Source organism: Lampetra planeri, chromosome 32 (genome assembly GCF_965212315.1).
Source record: "Lampetra planeri chromosome 32, kcLamPlan1.2.h2, whole genome shotgun sequence".
Taxonomy (NCBI): domain Eukaryota; kingdom Metazoa; phylum Chordata; class Hyperoartia; order Petromyzontiformes; family Petromyzontidae; genus Lampetra; species Lampetra planeri.
The window spans coordinates 11,506,587-11,528,531 of NC_136138.1; the positions used below are offsets into that span (position 1 = coordinate 11,506,587).

Below are 21,945 nucleotides of genomic sequence, written 5' to 3' on the forward strand. Positions count from 1 at the left end.
TGTGTGCAAAAATCCCAGTGGGATGCAAGTAAAACAATAACAACCATAAGACAATTTATATTAAAGTTATCAGTCTAACTCTGTACTACAACAAACACATATGGCTAAACCAAAACGTTTTCGAAATCACCAAAATAAAGCTATAAAAGCGAGGTCGGGCCCTCTAGCCGGCTGATGCCAGTGTCGAGTCTGGCCCCTCTAAGCCTCGTCCATGGGCACGTGGAATTTCCACCACTGGCCCAGGGCGGCAAACAGATTAAAGCCACCCAATGGCAAATAAGGGCATGGAAACACGTGACTTTTCTTTCGTTTTGGTAAGACGTAGAATGTCGGTGTTTAATTGCCCACGGCAAAAATATTCACCGTTTCCTGCCATGCTAAATAAAGCATATCCTGGAATCGTATGAATTATTAAATCAGTTTTGAAATATCTCTTCTGGAGCAGCACAGGCGCGTGTGATTGTACCGAGATGGCTGTCGTCTTGATGTGGATGTGTCCAGATCGACAATGCAGCAACAACTCTCTCGCTGGAGCCGTGCATGCGCGCCACATCACCAATGCGCCACGTGAACTGTGTTCATGGTTGCCTCAGTAATGTATGCAGCTATAAACGCACAATTAAGGGAAATCAGAGCAATTACTTATGCCATTCATTTTCCTAATCTGATGTGCATCGGACAATTTCCTGCCTCTGCAACTGATGCACCAGTGATTTAAAACAAATCTGGTGGTGGACGCAACAACAGCAACCACAACAACAGCAACCACAACAACAGCTACCACAACAACAACAGCAACCACAACAGCAACCATAACCACAACAACCACAACAACAACCACCACAACAGCAACCACAACAACAACCATAACCACAACAACCACAACAACAACCACCACAACAGCAACCACAACAACAACCAATTAATTTGCTGAACGTCGAACCCCACTCGGCGACGGTTCGATAGTCGCGCTGCCAGGGCGCCTGCATTTTTTGCGACGGACGAGCGTTCAGGCGGCAAGCGCTCAGTCGTGCCCACGACGCTTCGTGGACGAGACGTTGACACGTTGTGCTTAACCGCCGGAGGGATCGGCAGAAACAGGGCGGCACCGACGCTCACTGCAGCGGTTCGTGGTTCTACTTTGGCGGGCCGCCCGGGTTATTACCCCGGGTGAATTATCCACGGCACGCTACGGAACCGCTTGCTTTTACGGTGGACGTTTAAAGATCCCCTGCCTCTCGAAACGAGCAGGCCTTCGTGTGCAGGTGTCATGATCCAGACATGACCTGCAAATTACTCGATTTGGATTACACATAGCAACTGTGAAACTGCTGCACCCTGCGTGTGTGAAACATAATGCCTTCGTGTAAAAATAAAGGTGCGAATTTACCAAATGTACTCCATTATCATTATTATTGAGCAACGCTGCCTGAAAACCAAAAACACAATAAGTGAACCAAGGGCAGTCTTCCCTTTAGACAGCCATGGTTGACCACAGAGAGCTGGTGTCCTGAGTTGACCCCTCACTGACATTTGAACCCACAACCTTCCTTCTGACCCGTGAGTTGTGCGCTTCCAACAACCAGACACGCTCGCCATAGAATGTACGAATGCACTCCCTGAGCAACCGACCATTCAGTCTCTTCTCAAAGCATGAGGGCCACGCTAAGTTACGTCTGCTGCCCTAATATAATCATATACTCCGCTTGATGGTGGCTGCGCCCCCGAATAATGCCCCATTTGGGACCATCGCCAGGAGCAAAGTGCTCCACTCTTCAGCGCTAATGTCCCTTGCTATGAAGTTTTTGGGAGTGGGGGAAAAAAAGGTCCTGGACGTGACTTACACCGGTAATCAATTTGGCGCGTTTGATAATGATATTTCTTTCTGCCCGCATGAGCAGTTAAATCGGCACGCGTAAACCCTCCGCCCACCGATGTGCAAGGCTTGGAGTGCGACCATTAATCACCCCATTCATTCTGTTCCCAGATTAGATCATGGATGCCCGGCTTCGCTGCATTGTCTCGTGCGCAGCTTGCTAAATTTGAAGCCCGCTGCTTTTGTTTTAACGGGACTATTTACAAAGAGGTTACAGGTTTGCACAACATTGTCCCGACGACGCTAAGCAAACGATCGCTGTGCGTAGAAGGCGGCTCGCAGCAGCGTCGGCGTGTTGCTAACGAGCATACGGGGCACCGTTTTGTGAATATGGGGGGGAGCAGATGGCTTCTCATACTGGCCAACGTCGAACTGGTGAAGCGAGCAGGCCGGATTGTTTTTTGTTTTGTTCTCTTGTACCTGACAAGTTGCTCTCTGCGTGGACCCCGCCGTTGCGCTACGCGTGCGCGACGGGGACGGCGAGCGTTGGGAGTGGGGCGAGGCGAGGCGGCGTCTTCTCAAACGCCAGGTTGTTTGCCGGCGCTTTGGATGAAGAGCTCCGCTTGAATAATATCAAATGGCTCAACAGCTGCGCGTGTTGGCAATTTCACATTCTCAGAGGAAGAACAAAGGCATCAGCTACCATTCCATCAAGCAATTTTCAGAGATAGGCTTTCATGTGCTTGATGAGCTGTGTGAGATACAGACGCAGTTTGGGTGTATGTATATCTATCTCTATAAAACATAACCACAGGTAGTGGTGAGTACTATACGTAGTGTGTGCCTGTGGGAGCAACTAACAGAAACCCAGAGACGTGGAGGCATGCGCTGGCGAACGCAGCCCGGGTGCACGATCGCACGCACGGCTTGCTGCTGTTACCCGGGAGGCTGGCACCAGTTGCCCGCCGCCTCCCCAGGGCGGTGTCGTGGAGTTCCACGCCGTCTGCCGCCGTTTTTGTTTACACTTTGCGTTCATCCCTGCAGCGTGCCGCGGTTAAACCCGCACGCGCTTTGCGGTTAAACCCGCCCGCGCTCTGCGGTTCTCTCTGCGATGAGACTCGCTTCTTTCCACATTCAGTGGTGGCTCGTTACCAGCGGCTGATGGGAGCGGGCCCGACGACTGAACATACCAATAGCAAATTAAAAATAAAAACGTAGCAATTCTTGCCTGCTCGTGATAGCAAACATATAAATCATTTGGTGAGTACATTTGCACGATTATTTTAGCGCAAGGGCGTTACGAAGGCACGAGGTTACACAGACAGAGCTTCAGGTAGTTTCACAGTAGGAGGGAGCGATGATTGCTGCGTATTATCCCAATTGAGTAATTTGCGGGTAATTTTCCAGATGTGGACGACGATGCCGGCGCACGTGTCCTACTCTTTTTCGAATAGACCTCATGGGATCGTCAATGTCGACTGCCTAGCCGACGACTGTGCGATTCCACACCCGCAGCATTTAGCAGGGCGGCCGTGGGGCTCCAATAGCGAAATCTCTGCAACGAGCGGCTGGCGCGCCGCGCTCGAGTGCGTCACTATGCAGTGAAGTGTTGGCGCCGCGCTCCTCCTCCTCCCCCTTCTCCCCCCTTCCCCCCAGCCCCCCATGGGCTTCAACGCCCCACGTACATTAACCCACCGGCCGCCACGGTCCACGTTTAAACGTTGGAACCCACGCGCCTGTACCCCCGGCAGGTGGTCTGGCGGGTAAAGTCACGGTCGGAGCGAGTGGCAGACTGACGCGACGCTACGTACGCATTTTATTTCTTTGCCCGGCAATATTACGCCGGCTGATAGGGATTTCAGATTGCACGGCCGGGCTTGCCAAACAAATGCACCCAATTATTCCGGGTAAATGCCCAACAGGTGTGTGCGCAGAGCGACTGCCGACCGTCTAGGATGTAATGCGGTGGATCCTGTGTGAAATAGGCAATCTCCTGGTAACTGGGATGCAGGGTGACCCCGAGTGTGCACAGAGCTATGCGGGTATTGCGCGCGGACGTGTAACGTCAAGGAACATATCCCATCACAGCATCGGCTAAAAATACCTTTTTGCTGTCTGTGTCGGGTGACGGCAAGTACGTGGCATCGGCTGTTCCGTCGGCGGGGGGGGGGGGCATTCTCTCTTCTAGACGTGAGTTCAATCGTCGTCTTCATGCGAGCCTGTGGGCCACCGTGCCTTAGCAGGTGTCATGGATCAGATGAGATGACAAACACAGGTCCTGCACCTCCTGGGGGGAAACAGAATTGGCAGGTATTGGGGCGACAGTTAAAAGAGCCTCCGTGTCCCCACGTTGAAGCGATCATCAGCCACCGCTCATCTTCGCTGGGGGCCGCCGAACAAGTGGTGGAAATTCCACATTCCGATATTCAGGGACAGTTTCTCCATTTGACGACCACCACTCTTGATCTTCCACAAACTGGTGCTGAAGTCCGTGGGTTAATACAGAACATCTCGCGGCACCGCCACCGCTATTAGGAGTTTAACGGCGCATCTATTCATACCGACTCTGAAGCAAAATGATGCACGCCTCACATCGCTGGTCCAACCGTGCTACTCGGAGGTACGGGAGAAGGACAACAAACTAAACACAAAAAGCAGTTCTAAAGAAGTGAGTTTTCAATCTGGAGTTAAAGAATTAAGCTCCAGTAGCTTCTGCATGTGAACCGATTGGCTGCCAGGTGAGCAAAGTGAACTGATTGGCCGCCGGGTGAGCAAAGTGAACCGATTGGCCGCCAGGTGAGCAAAGTGAACCGATTGGCTGCCGGGTGAGCAAAGTGAACCGATTGGCCGCCGGGTGAGCAAAGTGAACCGATTGGCTGCCGGGTGAGCAAAGTGAACCGATTGGCCGCCGGGTGAGCAAAGTGAACCGATTGGCTGCCGGGTGAGCAAAGTGAACCGATTGGCCGCCGGGTGAGCAAAGTGAACCGATTGGCTGCCGGGTGAGCAAAGTGAACCGATTGGCTGCCGGGTGAGCAAAGTGAACCGATTGGCCGCCGGGTGAGCAAAGTGAACCGATTGGCCGCCGGGTGAGCAAAGTGAACCGATTGGCTGCCGGGTGAGCAAAGTGAACCGATTGGCTGCCGGGTGAGCAAAGTGAACCGATTGGCTGCCGGGTGAGCAAAGTGAACCGATTGGCTGCCAGGTGAGCAAAGTGAACCGATTGGCTGCCGGGTGAGCAAAGTGAACCGATTGGCTGCCGGGTGAGCAAAGTGAACCGATTGGCTGCCAGGTGAGCAAAGTGAACCGATTGGCTGCCGGGTGAGCAAAGTGAACCGATTGGCAGTTGGGTGAGCAAAGTGAACCGATTGGCTGCCGGGTGAGCAAAGTGAACCGATTGGCTGCCGGGTGAGCAAAGTGAACCGATTGGCTGCCGGGTGAGCAAAGTGAACCGATTGGCAGTTGGGTGAGCAAAGTGAACCGATTGGCTGCCAGGTGAGCAAAGTGAACCGATTGGCTGCCGGGTGAGCAAAGTGAACCGATTGGCCGCCAGGTGAGCAAAGTGAACCGATTGGCTGCCGGGTGAGCAAAGTGAACCGATTGGCTGCCAGGTGAGCAAAGTGAACCGATTGGCTGCCGGGTGAGCAAAGTGAACCGATTGGCTGCCAGGTGAGCAAAGTGAACCGATTGGCCGCCGGGTGAGCAAAGTGAACCGATTGGCCGCCGGGTGAGCAAAGTGAACCGATTGGCTGCCGGGTGAGCAAAGTGAACCGATTGGCCGCCGGGTGAGCAAAGTGAACCGATTGGCTGCCGGGTGAGCAAAGTGAACCGATTGGCCGCCGGGTGAGCAAAGTGAACCGATTGGCCGCCGGGTGAGCAAAGTGAACCGATTGGCTGCCGGGTGAGCAAAGTGAACCGATTGGCTGCCAGGTGAGCAAAGTGAACCGATTGGCTGCCAGGTGAGCAAAGTGAACCGATTGGCTGCCGGGTGAGCAAAGTGAACCGATTGGCTGCCGGGTGAGCAAAGTGAACCGATTGGCTGCCAGGTGAGCAAAGTGAACCGATTAGCTGCCGGGTGAGCAAAGTGAACCAATTGGCTGCCGGGTGAGCAAAGTGAACCGATTGGCCGCCGGGTGAGCAAAGTGAACCGATTGGCTGCCGGGTGAGCAAAGTGAACTGATTGGCCGCCGGGTGAGCAAAGTGAACCGATTGGCCGCCGGGTGAGCAAAGTGAACCGATTGGCCGCCGGGTGAGCAAAGTGAAGCGATTGGCCGCCGGGTGAGCAAAGTGAACCGATTGGCTGCCGGGTGAGCAAAGTGAACCGATTGGCTGCCGGGTGAGCAAAGTGAACCGATTGGCTGCCGGGTGAGCAAAGTGAACCGATTGGCTGCCGGGTGAGCAAAGTGAACCGATTGGCTGCCGGGTGAGCAAAGTGAACCGATTGGCCGCCGGGTGAGCAAAGTGAACCGATTGGCTGCCAGGTGAGTAAAGTGAACCGATTGGCCGCTAGGTGAGCAAAGTGAACCGATTGGCCACCGGGTGAGCAAAGTGAACCGATTGGCTGCCGGGTGAGCAAAGTGAACCGATTGGCTGCCGGGTGAGCAAAGTGAACCGATTGGCTGCCGGGTGAGCAAAGTGAACCGATTGGCTGCCAGGTGAGCAAAGTGAACCGATTGGCTGCCGGGTGAGCAAAGTGAACCGATTGGCTGCCGGGTGAGCAAAGTGAACCGATTGGCTGCCAGGTGAGCAAAGTGAACCGATTGGCTGCCGGGTGAGCAAAGTGAACCGATTGGCAGTTGGGTGAGCAAAGTGAACCGATTGGCTGCCGGGTGAGCAAAGTGAACCGATTGGCTGCCGGGTGAGCAAAGTGAACCGATTGGCTGCCGGGTGAGCAAAGTGAACCGATTGGCAGTTGGGTGAGCAAAGTGAACCGATTGGCTGCCAGGTGAGCAAAGTGAACCGATTGGCTGCCGGGTGAGCAAAGTGAACCGATTGGCCGCCAGGTGAGCAAAGTGAACCGATTGGCTGCCGGGTGAGCAAAGTGAACCGATTGGCTGCCAGGTGAGCAAAGTGAACCGATTGGCTGCCGGGTGAGCAAAGTGAACCGATTGGCTGCCAGGTGAGCAAAGTGAACCCATTGGCTGCCGGGTGAGCAAAGTGAACCGATTGGCTGCCGGGTGAGCAAAGTGAACCGATTGGCCGCCGGGTGAGCAAAGTGAACCGATTGGCTGCCGGGTGAGCAAAGTGAACCGATTGGCCGCCGGGTGAGCAAAGTGAACCGATTGGCTGCCGGGTGAGCAAAGTGAACCGATTGGCCGCCGGGTGAGCAAAGTGAACCGATTGGCCGCCGGGTGAGCAAAGTGAACCGATTGGCTGCCGGGTGAGCAAAGTGAACCGATTGGCTGCCAGGTGAGCAAAGTGAACCGATTGGCTGCCAGGTGAGCAAAGTGAACCGATTGGCTGCCGGGTGAGCAAAGTGAACCGATTGGCTGCCGGGTGAGCAAAGTGAACCGATTGGCTGCCAGGTGAGCAAAGTGAACCGATTAGCTGCCGGGTGAGCAAAGTGAACCAATTGGCTGCCGGGTGAGCAAAGTGAACCGATTGGCCGCCGGGTGAGCAAAGTGAACCGATTGGCTGCCGGGTGAGCAAAGTGAACTGATTGGCCGCCGGGTGAGCAAAGTGAACCGATTGGCTGCCGGGTGAGCAAAGTGAACCGATTGGCCGCCGGGTGAGCAAAGTGAAGCGATTGGCCGCCGGGTGAGCAAAGTGAACCGATTGGCCGCCGGGTGAGCAAAGTGAACCGATTGGCTGCCGGGTGAGCAAAGTGAACCGATTGGCTGCCGGGTGAGCAAAGTGAACCGATTGGCTGCCGGGTGAGCAAAGTGAACCGATTGGCTGCCGGGTGAGCAAAGTGAACCGATTGGCCGCCGGGTGAGCAAAGTGAACCGATTGGCTGCCAGGTGAGTAAAGTGAACCGATTGGCCGCTAGGTGAGCAAAGTGAACCGATTGGCCACCGGGTGAGCAAAGTGAAGCGATTGGTTGCCAGGTGAGCAAAGTGAACCGATTGGCCGCTAGGTGAGCAAAGTGAACCGATTGGCCACCGGGTGAGCAAAGTGAAGCGATTGGTTGCCAGGTGAGCAAAGTGAAGCGATTTGCTGCCGGGTGAGCAAAGTGAAGCGGTCTCTCCTCTCTCACGAGGCCGCTAATTGGTCCCCAGCCAAGCAGAAGCCGTAGCCCGTGAGTGCACGCTGCACAAGTCCGCCCAGGCCTCCCGTGTGCAATCAGCTCTGTGCACCAGACGCTAATGCATTGGATGAAGCAAAACCACTCCCCACCCCCTCCTCAACCCTATTTACTTCCTAAGATGCAAATTGCAGAATCCTCCAGGGTCTGCTGCTGTGCTGCGGCGGCTTGACGCGGGGTATTTCAGGAGACATTCCAGAGACCATCTGCACGCGCGCCGAGCAGCCGGGGGCCTGCATCCCGCAAATTTGTACGACCGGAGGCGTGTGGTTTTTGAGACCCTGGCTTTCGTCCGTCGCCCGTCACACGATTGCAAGAGGGCAGCAGAGGGGGACAGTGAGAATGGACGCGTGTTTATTTACACATCTATGACTGATAAATGTTTTTTTTTACGATCATCATCATCATCATCAAATATTGATGCCTTTCTTCACTTAGCTTTAATCCGATGGCTCTTTGGATTTTGTAGGCACAACAAATATTTGTGGAGCACCCGAATATTGCCGAAAGAAATGGGCCAAATGACCAAAGGTCAGCGCTGTATCCACTTTCGCTGGATACAGCGATGGGACGTCAATAGGAGAGTGCAGCTCAACGCCTCGGAGTGTTGCCGCGCTGTGAAATGAGCGTCAGTATTGTTGCGGCAAGCTGCGGGCACGCTGTGATCCGCTCTTCGCGATAGGCTATCCCGCTAAATAAAACAAGGTGGAAAAATCATGCATATGCATGGCATTCGCCACGCTTGTGAACGTTTTTCTTCGGCGGTATTTAATTTGAGCGCAATCAAGTTAGCACTGTTTTCTGTACGGCGAGTCCCGTCACGCGACACAAACTTACGCTCAGAATATCGCTCGTATTGAACCCATCCTCAAGGGAATTATTGTGACCCCCTGCTGTGGATAGACAGATGGATGGATCTAATGCTTAATGCTTTCAACCTTAGTTGGAAAGCATTAAAAATGGGCGTTTGCCCAGCATGGAAGGGTAGGCTAAATGTCTTTGAAATAGCAAGCCTTCCCCACTGTTATTTGAACACAATACACACGGCATCCATATTGCTTTGTCCACACGCTGTAGATAAGGTTCTGGCATTTACACAGCCAGGGGTCACGTGACACATCTCTTTCTTTCAGGAATACGTTTTGTTTGGCTTCAAGCCTGCCTTTGGCAGCTGCTGTTTTACAGTCAATGCTTCTTGGAGCCTGATCCCATCCGATTTCAGAAGCTCAGGATGATTTTTTCCTTGTGCTCAGTGGCCGGATAAGCGCTCGCTGTGGAAACGTGGAAGTCACTGTAGAGTCATCGGTATTTTCCGCGGAAGCAATGTCGGTGCATGGCACTGTCAACCCGAGTTCAATTGCTAACCATGGCTAACGTCGCTTCACCGACTTGCACTGGTCAGCGTGGTGAAGTGTGGTCAAACAGCCCCCGTGACTGACACGGCGTGGGGAGACTGAATTAGTATTACCGTTCATCTGTTGCCGATCAGTAGTGCTTGGTAACTCTTACGAACCCTAGCACAGAATTACGATTTGTTTCTTTTAAAAAGATGTGTTAATGTAGTCATTACAAATTCATCTATAGCCCTTTCCCAATCCACTGCTGGATTAGGGCCTGTTCACACCAAACCATTTATGGTAGTTGTTTTACTGTACTTCAGCCTTCGGTTACAAGTAAAAGGCATGTAGCAAAGCAAGCAAAATCGACCGTGACGCAGACGATCCGACGTGCGCGTCCTGGGAACTTGAGAATCTGGCGCAGTTGATGAGTCGGCGCATCTGCGGCACGCCAAGCGCGCAGGCCAGTTTGCGCCCGGCTCCATACGGCTCCATGCGGCTCCTTATGGCTCCGTATGGCTCCATATGGCTCCGTATGGCTCCTTACGGCTCCGTATGGCTCCGTACATTCAGCCGGTCTAGTTTGGCTACGTGGATTTTTCGCCAGTTCCTCCAGTTTTTCACTCTACATTTTAGGATCAACATGACGGGTTTAGAGTATTTTGGCTGCTATAAATGTCCACGTGATAAGCCACTTTGTTGGGCTATGATATGTGGCAGGTCGCTTCTGAAAAAGAGCTATATAGGTCAGTGGGCCTTACCTGGTAAAATAAGGATAGTTTAGTTTTAACGCTTCTCAGCCGCGTTAATTTTTCCTCTCACGTTCGCACCGCGTAACTCCGAGAGAACAGTCCAGCTCGTCGGGAGCGCCATCGTCGCGACCCTCACCTGCGTTGTTCGTGGCCGGGTACCCCCACCCCCCCCCCCCCCCCCGTGAGAAGCCAGTTTCTGGGCCATGGCGGAGGGTCCTCCATCGATCCGCGTCCGGGAAATGGGACGCGGAGCGCTCTAAACCTCGTCACGTATCTGGGGGATAAATTAAACTCCACTATGATGGATGAGAATAACGCGCTTTGTCGTCGTCTGCATGGCGCCCGTGTCGGCGGGGTCAACAGTTCACGGAGGAGCTGATAGTTGGTGCGCCTGTTTAGCCACCTCCCCACCGTGCCCCACCAACCCCCCCCCCCCCCCCCCAAGATTCCCCCCAGGTGCTAATTCCCGTGAAATCCTTCGGCCATGGCTGACCGTGCACAATGAGTAACCGCGCCCTGCTCATTACGCCGATGGGAGGAGGAGCGCTTCATTTGCCGCGTCGCGCAGCGCCGCTTGCGGGTCGGGAGCGGTGTGGGTGCGGCGGCGCGCTCGCAGCGAAACCCGGCGACACGGGTTCAAGTCCCGGCCACGGCTGACTCCGGTGGCGGCGTGACGGCCCACCCACTGCTGTGCCTGCCATTCTTTCAAACAACGTCCATGACCCTCACGTTATTAACTAAAGGGCTGCAATCAACAATAATAATGATGAACATTTGTAAGGCGCATTTCATCCGTAGGTCCCAATCGGATGGTGTGTATGTTGAACTTCTTTCACGCCGTACATAGCCAGCCGTGCTAATTGCGCACCACCACCATATTTCCACCCCTGGATATTCAATTAATTGTTTCGATTTAGGGTAGCAATTACATTCTTCTTTTAATACTATGGTGAATATATCGGCCACTAGCAGCTGCAACAAACAGTCCTGTGTACGAACTTAAAGACATTTATTCTCTCACATTCCATTTAACGCTTGTATCGTGACCTTAGCAATATATGTTAATCGGTGCATCGATTAATTGTTACACTCGCAGTGTCTAATACAGACAAGTACACAATTAGCATATTGAGAGGCATGTAAAGATGTCAGGATTCATCAATCAAAATCGATTCCTAAGCCTACGATACATTCATCAGGTTGTCTCTGTGAAATGGATTATCTATAATGTGTGCAAATCGCATGCTAATTGCATGATAATATTGCCATTTGGGAAAATTTTGCAAACAGAATTTGCAAAAAATTTGACAAAAAATTACAAACAATACAAACGGGGTGGTGGCGACAACGAGACAAAATACATAGTTATGTTCGCGCAATACTCGGGTTCTTTTCTTTTGTAATTTTAACTTTTTATACGTGCGATGTCTTCCGTACATTTTGTGCAACATTAGCTGCGTCTATATACTGTATATATATGTAAACCAAATTAACCTTTTTGACAGGAGGTTGATAAAATGTTGACAGTTCTGCTGAAATTCAACTATGATTTCCCTCTGGCTTGGATGTAGACGCCATATAAATCCAAATTGCATCGAATTGTACCGCGTATGTGTACGCGGATTTTCATCTCGCAAAAAACAACAGTCTCTGCACAAAATCCGCCCGACGTTGTGAAGAGGCGCTCGCTAATAGAGCATTCAGAATCTTGATTTTACACTGGAGGAATCTGATGAGCTCCAAAGCTCTTTGACACAGATGTCCAGTAGTGAAGACCCAGGCACTCCACCTGTCCGGAGGTGGTGGTGGAGGGGGGGACGATTATTTTCTGGAGCTCAGCCCAGAACAGCTTCAGCTGAAACTAAACCCTGTGATTTTCGTTTGTGTGCCGATGTAAGGAGGGGGGGGGGGGCGGGGTGTGTGGGAGTTGGGGTCACATTTCAATTGTAAAACCATTTATTCCAATTTTTTATTCCATCTGAGGGTTGTTCTTCACAGGGAATGTCACCGAGCGGGAAATGTCACCGCAGGCGACGACGGGGAGAATCGCGCCACCATGGCCGTGCGGTCGATTAGCGCGGTCGGCCACGTACGGTGCGAAAGAAGTTCAACGTCCGTAATATATTATTGGGGGGGGGGGGTTTAGATCGCGTAAATATAAATGTGTCGTTAAACCCGCCACCACCCGACGCAGCCAATTAGTAAGGTTTGTCTTGTAAACAAGTTCAATGTGCGCACGAGAAGCACAGATGCCGCTTCGGCCGAAGTTATTCACTCCATTGAAGGGTTTCAACACGTGCTGTCGACAATTATTCGCGAATATATGAGCGATTATAAGAGCTCACGATCACGATTGAAAACCCGCCACTCGCTGATCTTCCGTGTTCGATATTGCAAAAAATATTGCAAAAATAGCATTATTATGCAGAGGCCCAGGACCTCTCATTGAGTCTCATTAATCTGGAAGGCAAGTCAGCGAGCACCGAGGAGTAAGTTGCAGCGTCCATCAACGCACACAACCCACGCATTTCTGCCAATTGATGACGTTGGACAAACGCTCATATCGCTCCCACATATGTGCTCCCTGCCTTCTCCAACTCGCGCTGACCGGCGTGGTGAAGAATGGCCAAATAAGGTCCACGACATGTACGGCGTGGGGAGGCCCTCATCCAGCAGTGGATCGACGAACACAAAGCTGAGCCTGCTCGTACAGTTGCTCAGAAGGGCTTTGTAGCGGCTGAGCTAAATATTGAGAATAATATTTACTGCAGAGCATCGCTGCTTATGCATACCTGTCACCCCTTATCAGTGCCTACCTTGTTACAGACCAATTCAGACCGTATTGGTCACCCCGTGCCCTTATAAATCTCAACGTTCATCCTACAAAGTGCCATCATCACAAGGGAAAAACACAAACAAATAGACAAATTTGTGTTACTAATAAAAAAAACAGTTTCATGTGTGATGCTACTTATCATGCTACTGTCTGTGATCTTGCATGCTGGTGTTGCTGTTTGCTTGATATGTGGATGCACAATAAACACAGAACATGATGAATGGTTAAACAATACACTTTTTTTCTATGATTTTTTTTTGCCCGTATTGAAACGGCTGTACGCCGTATGGACCTGCAAACTCAATTTCCCTGTACAAGAATACGGGTAACCAGTATGGGTTTATATGATGTATGTATGTTTAACTTTTTTCGTACTGTATGCAGCCAACCGTGCTAATCGGAGGTATGGGGGAAAGGCAACACCTAAGCGAAACTTTTTTTTTATTTCACCAGCTAAGGCCTCACTGAGCTATATCGTTATTTTTCAGAAGCGACCTGTCCACAAATGATAGCTCAACGAAGTGGCTTATCGCGCTGGAAATGTATCACGGCCAAGTACTCTAAACGCGTGATGTCGATTCTAAATGTGGAGAGAATAACCGGAGGACCCTGAGAAAAAATCCACGCGACCACAGGAAGAGAGACACGCAAACTCCAAATATACAGGCATCAGGGTCAGGACCGAACCCACGACCTTCCAGTGTTTCGTGTGTCGTGTGCGTGCCGTGCTTGTGCGGCGAGCGTGTGGCTTGTCTCTTTGTCACCTTGTGGTCCCCCCCCCCTCCGTTGTCGTCGTTCTCCTGCCCCGCAGCTCGACAACTCTGACGAGCAGGCGGCACAGATCCGCCGGGAGCTGGACGGACGGCTACAGATGGCGGAGCAAATGGCACGGGTAGGGGTCCTCGCTGGGCACGCGCGCACGCACACCGGCGTACCCACGCTTGTGCGCACGCGTACGCGTGGTATGCACACACGTACAAAGACAAAGATCCCCAGTATAGCCTGTACAAACTGTTGGGGCAAGTGCTGTTAGCGAGTAGCACCTATGAAGGCCGGAACACAGCACGCGAAGGGGTGGGTGGCCAAACCACGCCCGGCCGCCTTTGTCTCCCCAGTGGTGATGTTTACACCGCACCAAGTACTCATTTGAGGCTGAGTCCACCTATGGAAGGCCCAGGATCGGTTCAGATAATTGTTACTGGTGTTGGCCGTGAGCGGGAATTGATCTTGGGTCGCCGAGTTTATAGTGCAGCGTGCCAACTGCTACACGACCGCACGTGTGCGCACGCACGTGCGCACACGTGCGCACACCACGCGTGCATTCGTGGCACATTTGCACGTATGTATGTACGCGTGCACGTTAACGTACCCCGACTAAGCGGTGGGACTCACCTCCGTGCAGACTCGTGAGCCGCGCAAATCTAATCAGTGGAAATATGGTTACCATTTCAACTTTGGCTCTTGTCATAACGCACATTATAAGCGTCACTAAACTAAATCAACGAGAGCGCCAGGTACACAAATACGCGTGTAAATTAAATCAACGACGGCGCACGAACAGGCAACGCCGGTGTTGTGCGGACAATTTTGCGTCTCCTTGACAAATGCACGTTGGCGATTTACAATTTTCTAATGCTTTTGTGCGACGTGATGATGGCAAATGGTGGTTTTTTGGGGGGTATTTCGGAATACTCTGTAGGAAATGTAATTATCAAAGTTGAATTATGACATCTAATTCACGTCGCGCTGTGTCACTCTGTGTACCTGCAACCAATCACGGCCCTTCGGCTGGGAAATCTCGTTGAGTATAATTACGCACTTGGATGCTCTCGTTTACACGCAGCTAGCTGCTCGTGAAATTAAGCCAACAGTTACAGAGAGCGTAAACTGACAGGAAACACGTTTGAGCAAAATATATAATAGCAACGTGCATAGCGCAAGTTTATACACGTCCCGTTTTAGATACGCTGGTTCATTTTCAACAAAGCTGTACCCATTTTATCGAGCCCATAGAGGTTGATGGGCTGATCGAATCTTAATATATAGAGGACTGCAGAGCTTGGGTCTCTGCCTGGCTGGCTGCCTTCAAGCTCGCCTGCGCTTCCTCAGCGATTACGAGATGCAAATTTGCACGAACGACGCGATATATATTTAAGAAAACAAGCAAAATTAAACGTGAAGTCGAGCCGGCCCTCCGACCGGGATTTCAACTTGCGCCCTTCCCGCTTGTGGGCTAACCGCTCTGCCACAGTGCCACCTGGCGAGAGCAGACGTGAGGGAAATCCACACCGATGGTTTTGGCCACTCTGCACTCGTCCGCACTCTCCCTGTTGGCCTTGAGGCACGGCTAAGAGATTCTATCTCTCCCCACATGGGCTGCGTCAGTGCGCCATTCCCTTCTGCTCGACTGCGCATGCCACACAGCCCACGGCTAGCTTTGTAAGCATCGCCCGTTTTGCACCAATATCACAAGGCTAAATTGATTGGCCTGCCGCGCATTAAAAGCAAGATGAGACAGTGACTAATTATAAACAAGCGTAAGGGAGCCTAATTGAGAATTTTCCGAATCCGATGTTTGTTATTGTTTAAGTCCAACTTGAGCCAGGACACCAGGTGTGCACGGCTCTGTGAATGTGAATTGTGCCGCAATCATTCGTTTTATTGCCCCATAAAAAATGCATTCATCATGCCGAGTATGCAAACACATCAAGGCTTCCCGTGCGCAAACGCAATCGCAAGCCCATCCTGTTTCGTCAAATCGCACAAATTATTCCACAGCTTTTGAAGCTCCCACCGCGGTGGAACCGTTAGCACGCTGGATTTGCAATCCAGAGGTCGCCGGTTCGATTTCCCCCGGTGCGAGTTCCTTAAAGCGCCTCTTCCGCGGCACGAACGGTAAATGGGCAGCACACCACAGGTCGCTCGATCGGCAGGTCGCGCTCGGTGGGGGACAGCGTGGGTACATCCCCCGCCACTCCCCAGACGTGTGGCCAGCGTAAAACAGGAGTCCGTCTCGTCAGCACGAACTCCTAATTGCAGGGCTGCACCTTTATCTGCTTTCTCAGGGAGCTCCTATTTCCTCCCGCGTGTTTAAACACTCATTCATTAGCTGAAGACGTCTTCATATGTAGAGAACCACAGAACTTGAGCAATTGTTGGTGCCAGCTGACCGATTGGGGTGCCTTGCCCCTTGTGCGTTGTTCCCCGATGAGTGATTTGCACGTACGACAACGCAATACAAAACTAAAAACATTGGGAACATTTGAAATGTGCGGCACTTTCCCAGCCGCTTTGCTACGGAGCGTTATAATGTTCGACGCATTACAGAGAAAGCTACGTTTAAAATTATCATTTGCATTTTGAGCATCATTTAAGGTTTTATTATTTAAATAACGGACGATCTTACGTTATTTTAATTTTGTTTCCGGATAATATTAGTGACGAATCGTATCTGAATGGTGTCTGGGCTCTCCTCCTTCAACAATAACAACCCACAACGGCCAGAGCGGTGAAGTATGGTTTTAAAAAAAACCCTCTCCATGACAGGCAGGTCTTCATCTAGCCGTGACAAAAGCGTGAAGTAGCGTTATTGTATTATTATTATAAGCTTTTAGTGGCAGCAGTGGGATTCTTGTGAAAGTAATGGAGAATAAATCTCGGACGGAGTGCAAAGAGCTATAAATGGGAGTCACAGTCAAACAACAACGGGCATGAGAAAGTCATTAACGGACACTCGCTCCCCACGCTGCTGCTGCTCTTGGCAGCGCTCACGTTGTGCCGTGCAGAGGCCACGGCTCCTCGTGGGCAATCTCGCTGCGACGCTGCGACGTTGGGTTCCCAGGCTCCTCGGCCTCTTTCAAGGCCCAGGGAGAGAGCCCCCCCCCCCCCCCCCAGATTGTGTCGCCCACCGCAAAGATCCTCCTACATCCCGTGCCGCTCCCCGTGGCCACGAACAACGTAAGGTTTGGTTTAAAAAGAAGAAGAAGAGTGAATAGGTTTGCTTTGTTTGGGACGGTGAGACTCTCGTGGGAAATACTCGACCCGGTTCCCACAGGGACAGAGGAGCTCCTTCTCCCGGAGTTTTGGCAAAAGTGTCCGTTCACGAAAGAGATTGCTGCCTCTTGTTGCGATCTGAATAGAAGGCGACCTTTCATCTACGCGCGCGAACCGCGTCTGATAGCGCGTCGGTGACGTAGACCTTGGAGCGAGATAAAAAAAAAACATGACAACACCGTCACTTTCCCTCCCCAAAAACAAAAAAAGCGCGGCCATGTGTTACGAAATGTATTGTAACATGAAAAAGAATTGTAAGTCACGCATGTGAAGTTAATGCGTTCGCTAAACAATTGGGAGATATCTGACAGCGACACAGGTGGAGAGCACGTGAGAGTTATGCTCGCCTCGTGCGACATGGTGACATGGTGACTTGGTGACATGGTGACATGGTGACATGGTGACATGGCGACATGGCGACATGGCGACATGGTGACCTGGTGACATGGTGACATGGTGACATGGTGACATGGCGACATGGCGACATGGCGACATGGCGACATGGCGACATGGCGACATGGCGACATGGTGACATGGTGACATGGCGACATGGCGACATGGCGACATGGCGACATGGTGACATGGTGACATGGCGACATGGTGACATGGTGACATGGTGACATGGTGACATGGTGACATGGTGACGGAGTAAAGAGGAGGAGGAGGAGAGCCGGGTGGGGACCGCCTTTTACAAACCGAACTCGCTCGTGCCTGAAGTAGCGAGATTTGAATTAACTGCCACGCCGGAAGGTAATTTCTTTAGAAATGCTTTTTGTGCTTAGTCTGTTGTCCTTCTCCCGCACCTCCGATTCGCACGGTTGGCTACGCACGGGAGGAAAGAAGTTCAAGGTGCACACGTGCATCGAACCGGCGACCTCTGGAATGCGACTCCAGCTGTGATGACCCCACCGGCGGCCGCTCTGCGAGTGATCAGACTCTAACAAATTGCTCTCGGACTTGCCAGCTGCTGCGAATGAATCAAACGTTCGTGGGTTTTAATGTCGTTTAGCAATGCTGCAGTGCCACCACACGTTTGAAGGTGACTACTGCAGCTGGAAAGCGCCACAGCGTGCGTGACAGAAATGTCGAGCGCAATTTGAATACTTCTTTTTCATTGCGGGGCCTCGTTACAGGGGTTGTGAGCGCATATAAAATTATATTTCTCAACAACATCATCGTCATCATCATCGCTGCGCGAGGACCTTCCCAAGCCGTCGCCGTCTCTCACGATCCTGCGGCGCGAAACTCCCAACTCGCAGCTGCACGCCAGCTGATTCTGTGGCTCCGTCTCCACCGAGGACGTGCGCAGGGCCCGCGTTCCGTCCCCTTGATTGCCACCGTTGTTATCCTTCGCTGCGTATTAAAGTTAACCAGTCGTCAAGAGAACAGTTGTCCGCTGGTCAGGGAATTTTTTTTAAATAAAAAAAACCATAAAGCGCATGTGTGACTTTCACATTGCTACCTCCCTCTCTTCCAAGCATTCTGAATGCCTCACTCAGTACTCTCTACTGTACCTGAAACTGAATTGAACGTTTGTCAGTGGCTTTCGCAAAGTGTCCCTCTGTTTTAAAAAAATTTGTGCATCGCAATTTGATTCGTTGAAACCTTTAGGGTGAGTGGTGTCGCCGCGTGGTTAGCGTACGGTGCCATTGAGCCCGGCAACCTGAGTTCGATTCCTGGCCGCGGCTAACAACAACAACAACAACAGCATCGACGACGGCGAGTGATCTCCGAGCTGCTGATGGGGCGCCGAGCGGCGTGGTGAAGTATGGTCAAGCGACCCCCGCCCACGTGATCGAAACGGTGTAGGAAGGCCTTCATCCAGCACTGGAGTGACAGGGAGGTATCTGAGTGCCCACTCCACCCCCTCCACTTACCATCCAGCAATGACCAGAAATGGTGAAGTATGGTCAAAGAGTACCTGTGACTGAAAAGGCATTGGGTGGGGAGGCATTGATCCGGATCATCAGTGACTCATCACAGGGCTGCACGTTCATCTTCCTTTGCTCATTGAAATGGAAACGACCCCTTAAAATGGGCGTCTTCAAATGACCTTTTTCTTCCGCTGCTGCACACGGTGGCACGGGACGTCGAGACACTTTGTTCAAGGCGAGCGACATTCCAGGAATGGTTTAACATTTGAGACACCAGCCGTGAATATTGCATTTTTCTTTTCTGCAGAACCTCATTACTACAGCGATATCCACCCCAGTTGACCAGCATGGCATGCAAATGATCCGCTATGCTCTTCCCTGGCTCTATTTCAAGAATTATCAAGAATTTACTCAATCGTGCGCTTTGCCAGAAGCAATTTTTCCTCTTTCACTATCGTTTTGGCAGCCAATGCAGACAATCGCAAAATCCCATCCACGTGTTCCCCTTCCGCCTTCTCTTCCGGGAAAACGTAATTGCCACTTTCGTGTTAAACGATGCCTAATGCTAGGCCTGTCATTGTCATTGCCTCTGGGGAGTATTCCTTAATCAACTTGAGTCCGTTGAGCCTGATCTCTGTGAGATCCCCAACAAAACAGAGAGATGAACAGTAAATATGTCATACTGCCCGGAGGCCGGCCAGGCTGACTATGACAGACGGCTCGGAATCTAGGACTTTCACCAAAGGCGGTGGAAAGGCCGGCTGAAATTTGCCGCGAAGAAGTGCGGAGAGATGCATTCTTGGAAGAAGGGCCACGTGGGTTAGAGAAAGTGCGCAAGCCAGAGACATCGTAGTGGCCGTCGAGCTCATCTCATTTAGATCCGTAGAGCGCCTTGCTGAGGCGCTCTACGGGTTGGGATAAGTCTGGTCGTGGCTGCGGGGGAGAGAGGGGCGACAGAAATCCGGGCAGCTGAAAAGTAATGAGGCATCGTGGGGAAGACAAAGGGGGTCGGCGAGGGGCGGGAGCCAGGAGGGGGGGAGGGGGGGCGAGGGCGAGCGAGTCAACAACAGGAAGTGGGCAGGGGCACGAGGGACGGAGACGGCGGGAATGGAGACGTCGCACCGCCTGTTAGCAAGTGTTAGTGGGCTTCGGAAGGGACGATGGCCGGCGGTCGAGACTGGCGACGGAGTGGCAGCAAAAGGAGGGAGCGCGCCCGACAGGACATCCGCCGTGGAGAACGAGCGATGAAACCAGGCGGTGTGCAGGTGCTATTTGGATGTTCCACTTCGCAGGGCCGTACTAAACTGTGACGGTTTGGGGAGCTCCTTCATCCAGCAGCGGATTGACCATCGCTGATGATAATGCTGAACGGATTCTTGAAGTTGGATTCTTGAGTCTATCTGTGCGGAGTTTGTTTTCACGTGCCAAGCAATTGTCAATTGGCCAAACACGTCAGCGCAGGACCTTCCTGAAAAGCAGACTTGAGACTCAAAAAAAGTTTTCCTGGGTAAAGAACATTCCTTGAGCTATTGCACGACTTTACAGATGGCATTTTTACAGCCACCTTTGCCAATCCGCTGCTGGATGAAGGCCCCCCCATGCCGTGTCAGCTCATGCGGTCATTTGACCATACTTCACCACGCTGGTCAGTGCGGGTTGATGTAGTCGGAAGGCCCGTGACCGTGGTTCAGATATCACTCACCACCACCACTCATGTCAGCTGCGGACAGGAAATGAACGAGGGTCACTGGGTTCACTTCGCGGTGCGTGAGAGCCACTGAGTTTCGAGTGCGGTGCGTTAACTCCCGATTAAGAGCCTACGAATTGTAAGTGAAACTTCACAGCAGCACCAGTCATTTCAATGAACTATTAGAATCTTAAAAAATAATGTAATCTCCACCCTGAAGAATTACACGTTACAATGTTGGCAAACATCCCCATGGCCGCTGGCATTGATCGGCGCTACATATTCGTTACCCTCATGTCTCCTTGCTAACCACTTATTGAGCGAAAGCATAACTCAGTGAAAAACATAAATGCAATTAGTCATATGCTTGTTAAGAACACTGTCACATCCAGTCATTGTTAGTGATATTGCTTATGAGCATGTGTGTGTGCATATGTAATTGTATTTCGTAGTTACACTTTATATTAATGTTCAGGCCAAGAAATCCGTAAGGATAAATCACGATCGATCCATCCATCCCTTGGTGCTCCGGCTCTGTGGTGAAACGAGGACACTGCGGGTTTGACCGTGATAAACACGCCGTTAGATGCAATGCCCCACGCGCTGAAAATAATAATAATAATAATGTCCAGCTTTCAACAAACCCCTGGCCAGCACTAATCATTAAAATCGCTTCAGGCGGGGCGGGACTTTTTGATAGTAGCTGATAATAAAATCCACAACCGTTTGTCAACGCCTCCGCGTGTCGGCCATGGGGTTGTTTGACCATACTTCACCACGCAGGCCGGTAAAGGTCGGGTGGGTTCGGATTGGGTGCGTCGCAAAGGCCGATTCTGACATCGCTCACGACTGAACGTCTGCCGTGGCCGGGGATGGAAATCAGTTTGCCGGGCTCCCAGGGCAATGCGCTATAACCCCACTGCACCGACGCTCCTCCCTGCCTTTCAGGATCTCTCTAAAATAATGGTAATGGGTTGACGTGGCGATGGCTGATAAGGGAAGAGTCAAGGCCAGGTGGTGTCTTTGTGTGGGACTCAACAAAGAAACTTCACCGGAAGGGTCAACTTCCAACGATGATAACAACACGGCGACAATAACCCTGGCTGCCTGCCCTCCTCTCGGTGTCCTTGGTGGTGGATTTGTTTCTTTGTTATTTTATCTTCTCTCTCTGTGAATTATTTCGTTGCGAGTGCTATAAGCATACAGTGCACCACTGCGCATACCACGGCGTGAATATGGAACGTCTCCCAACAGCGGGGCACAAGTGGCAACTCGGCGGTGAGACGTTAACTACCTCGCCTGGGTTCGATGCCGACCCTGACGCCCGTTGTATATTTGAACCTTATGGC

The 21,945-nt window shown here is 51.7% G+C and overlaps 1 protein-coding gene across 4 annotated transcripts in view; it reads left to right on the forward strand.

Annotated features, from left to right (window-relative positions):
- LOC144729477 (calcium-dependent secretion activator 1-like) overlaps nt 1-21,945 on the forward strand; it is a 362,783-nt gene that overhangs the window by 233,116 nt on the left and 107,722 nt on the right. For all 4 annotated transcript variants that reach the window (XM_078609805.1, XM_078609804.1, XM_078609802.1 and 1 more), the window contains exon 5: nt 13,794-13,874. In XM_078609805.1, the coding sequence (XP_078465931.1) occupies nt 13,794-13,874 (81 nt within the window). The remainder of the gene's footprint in view (nt 1-13,793; nt 13,875-21,945) is intronic.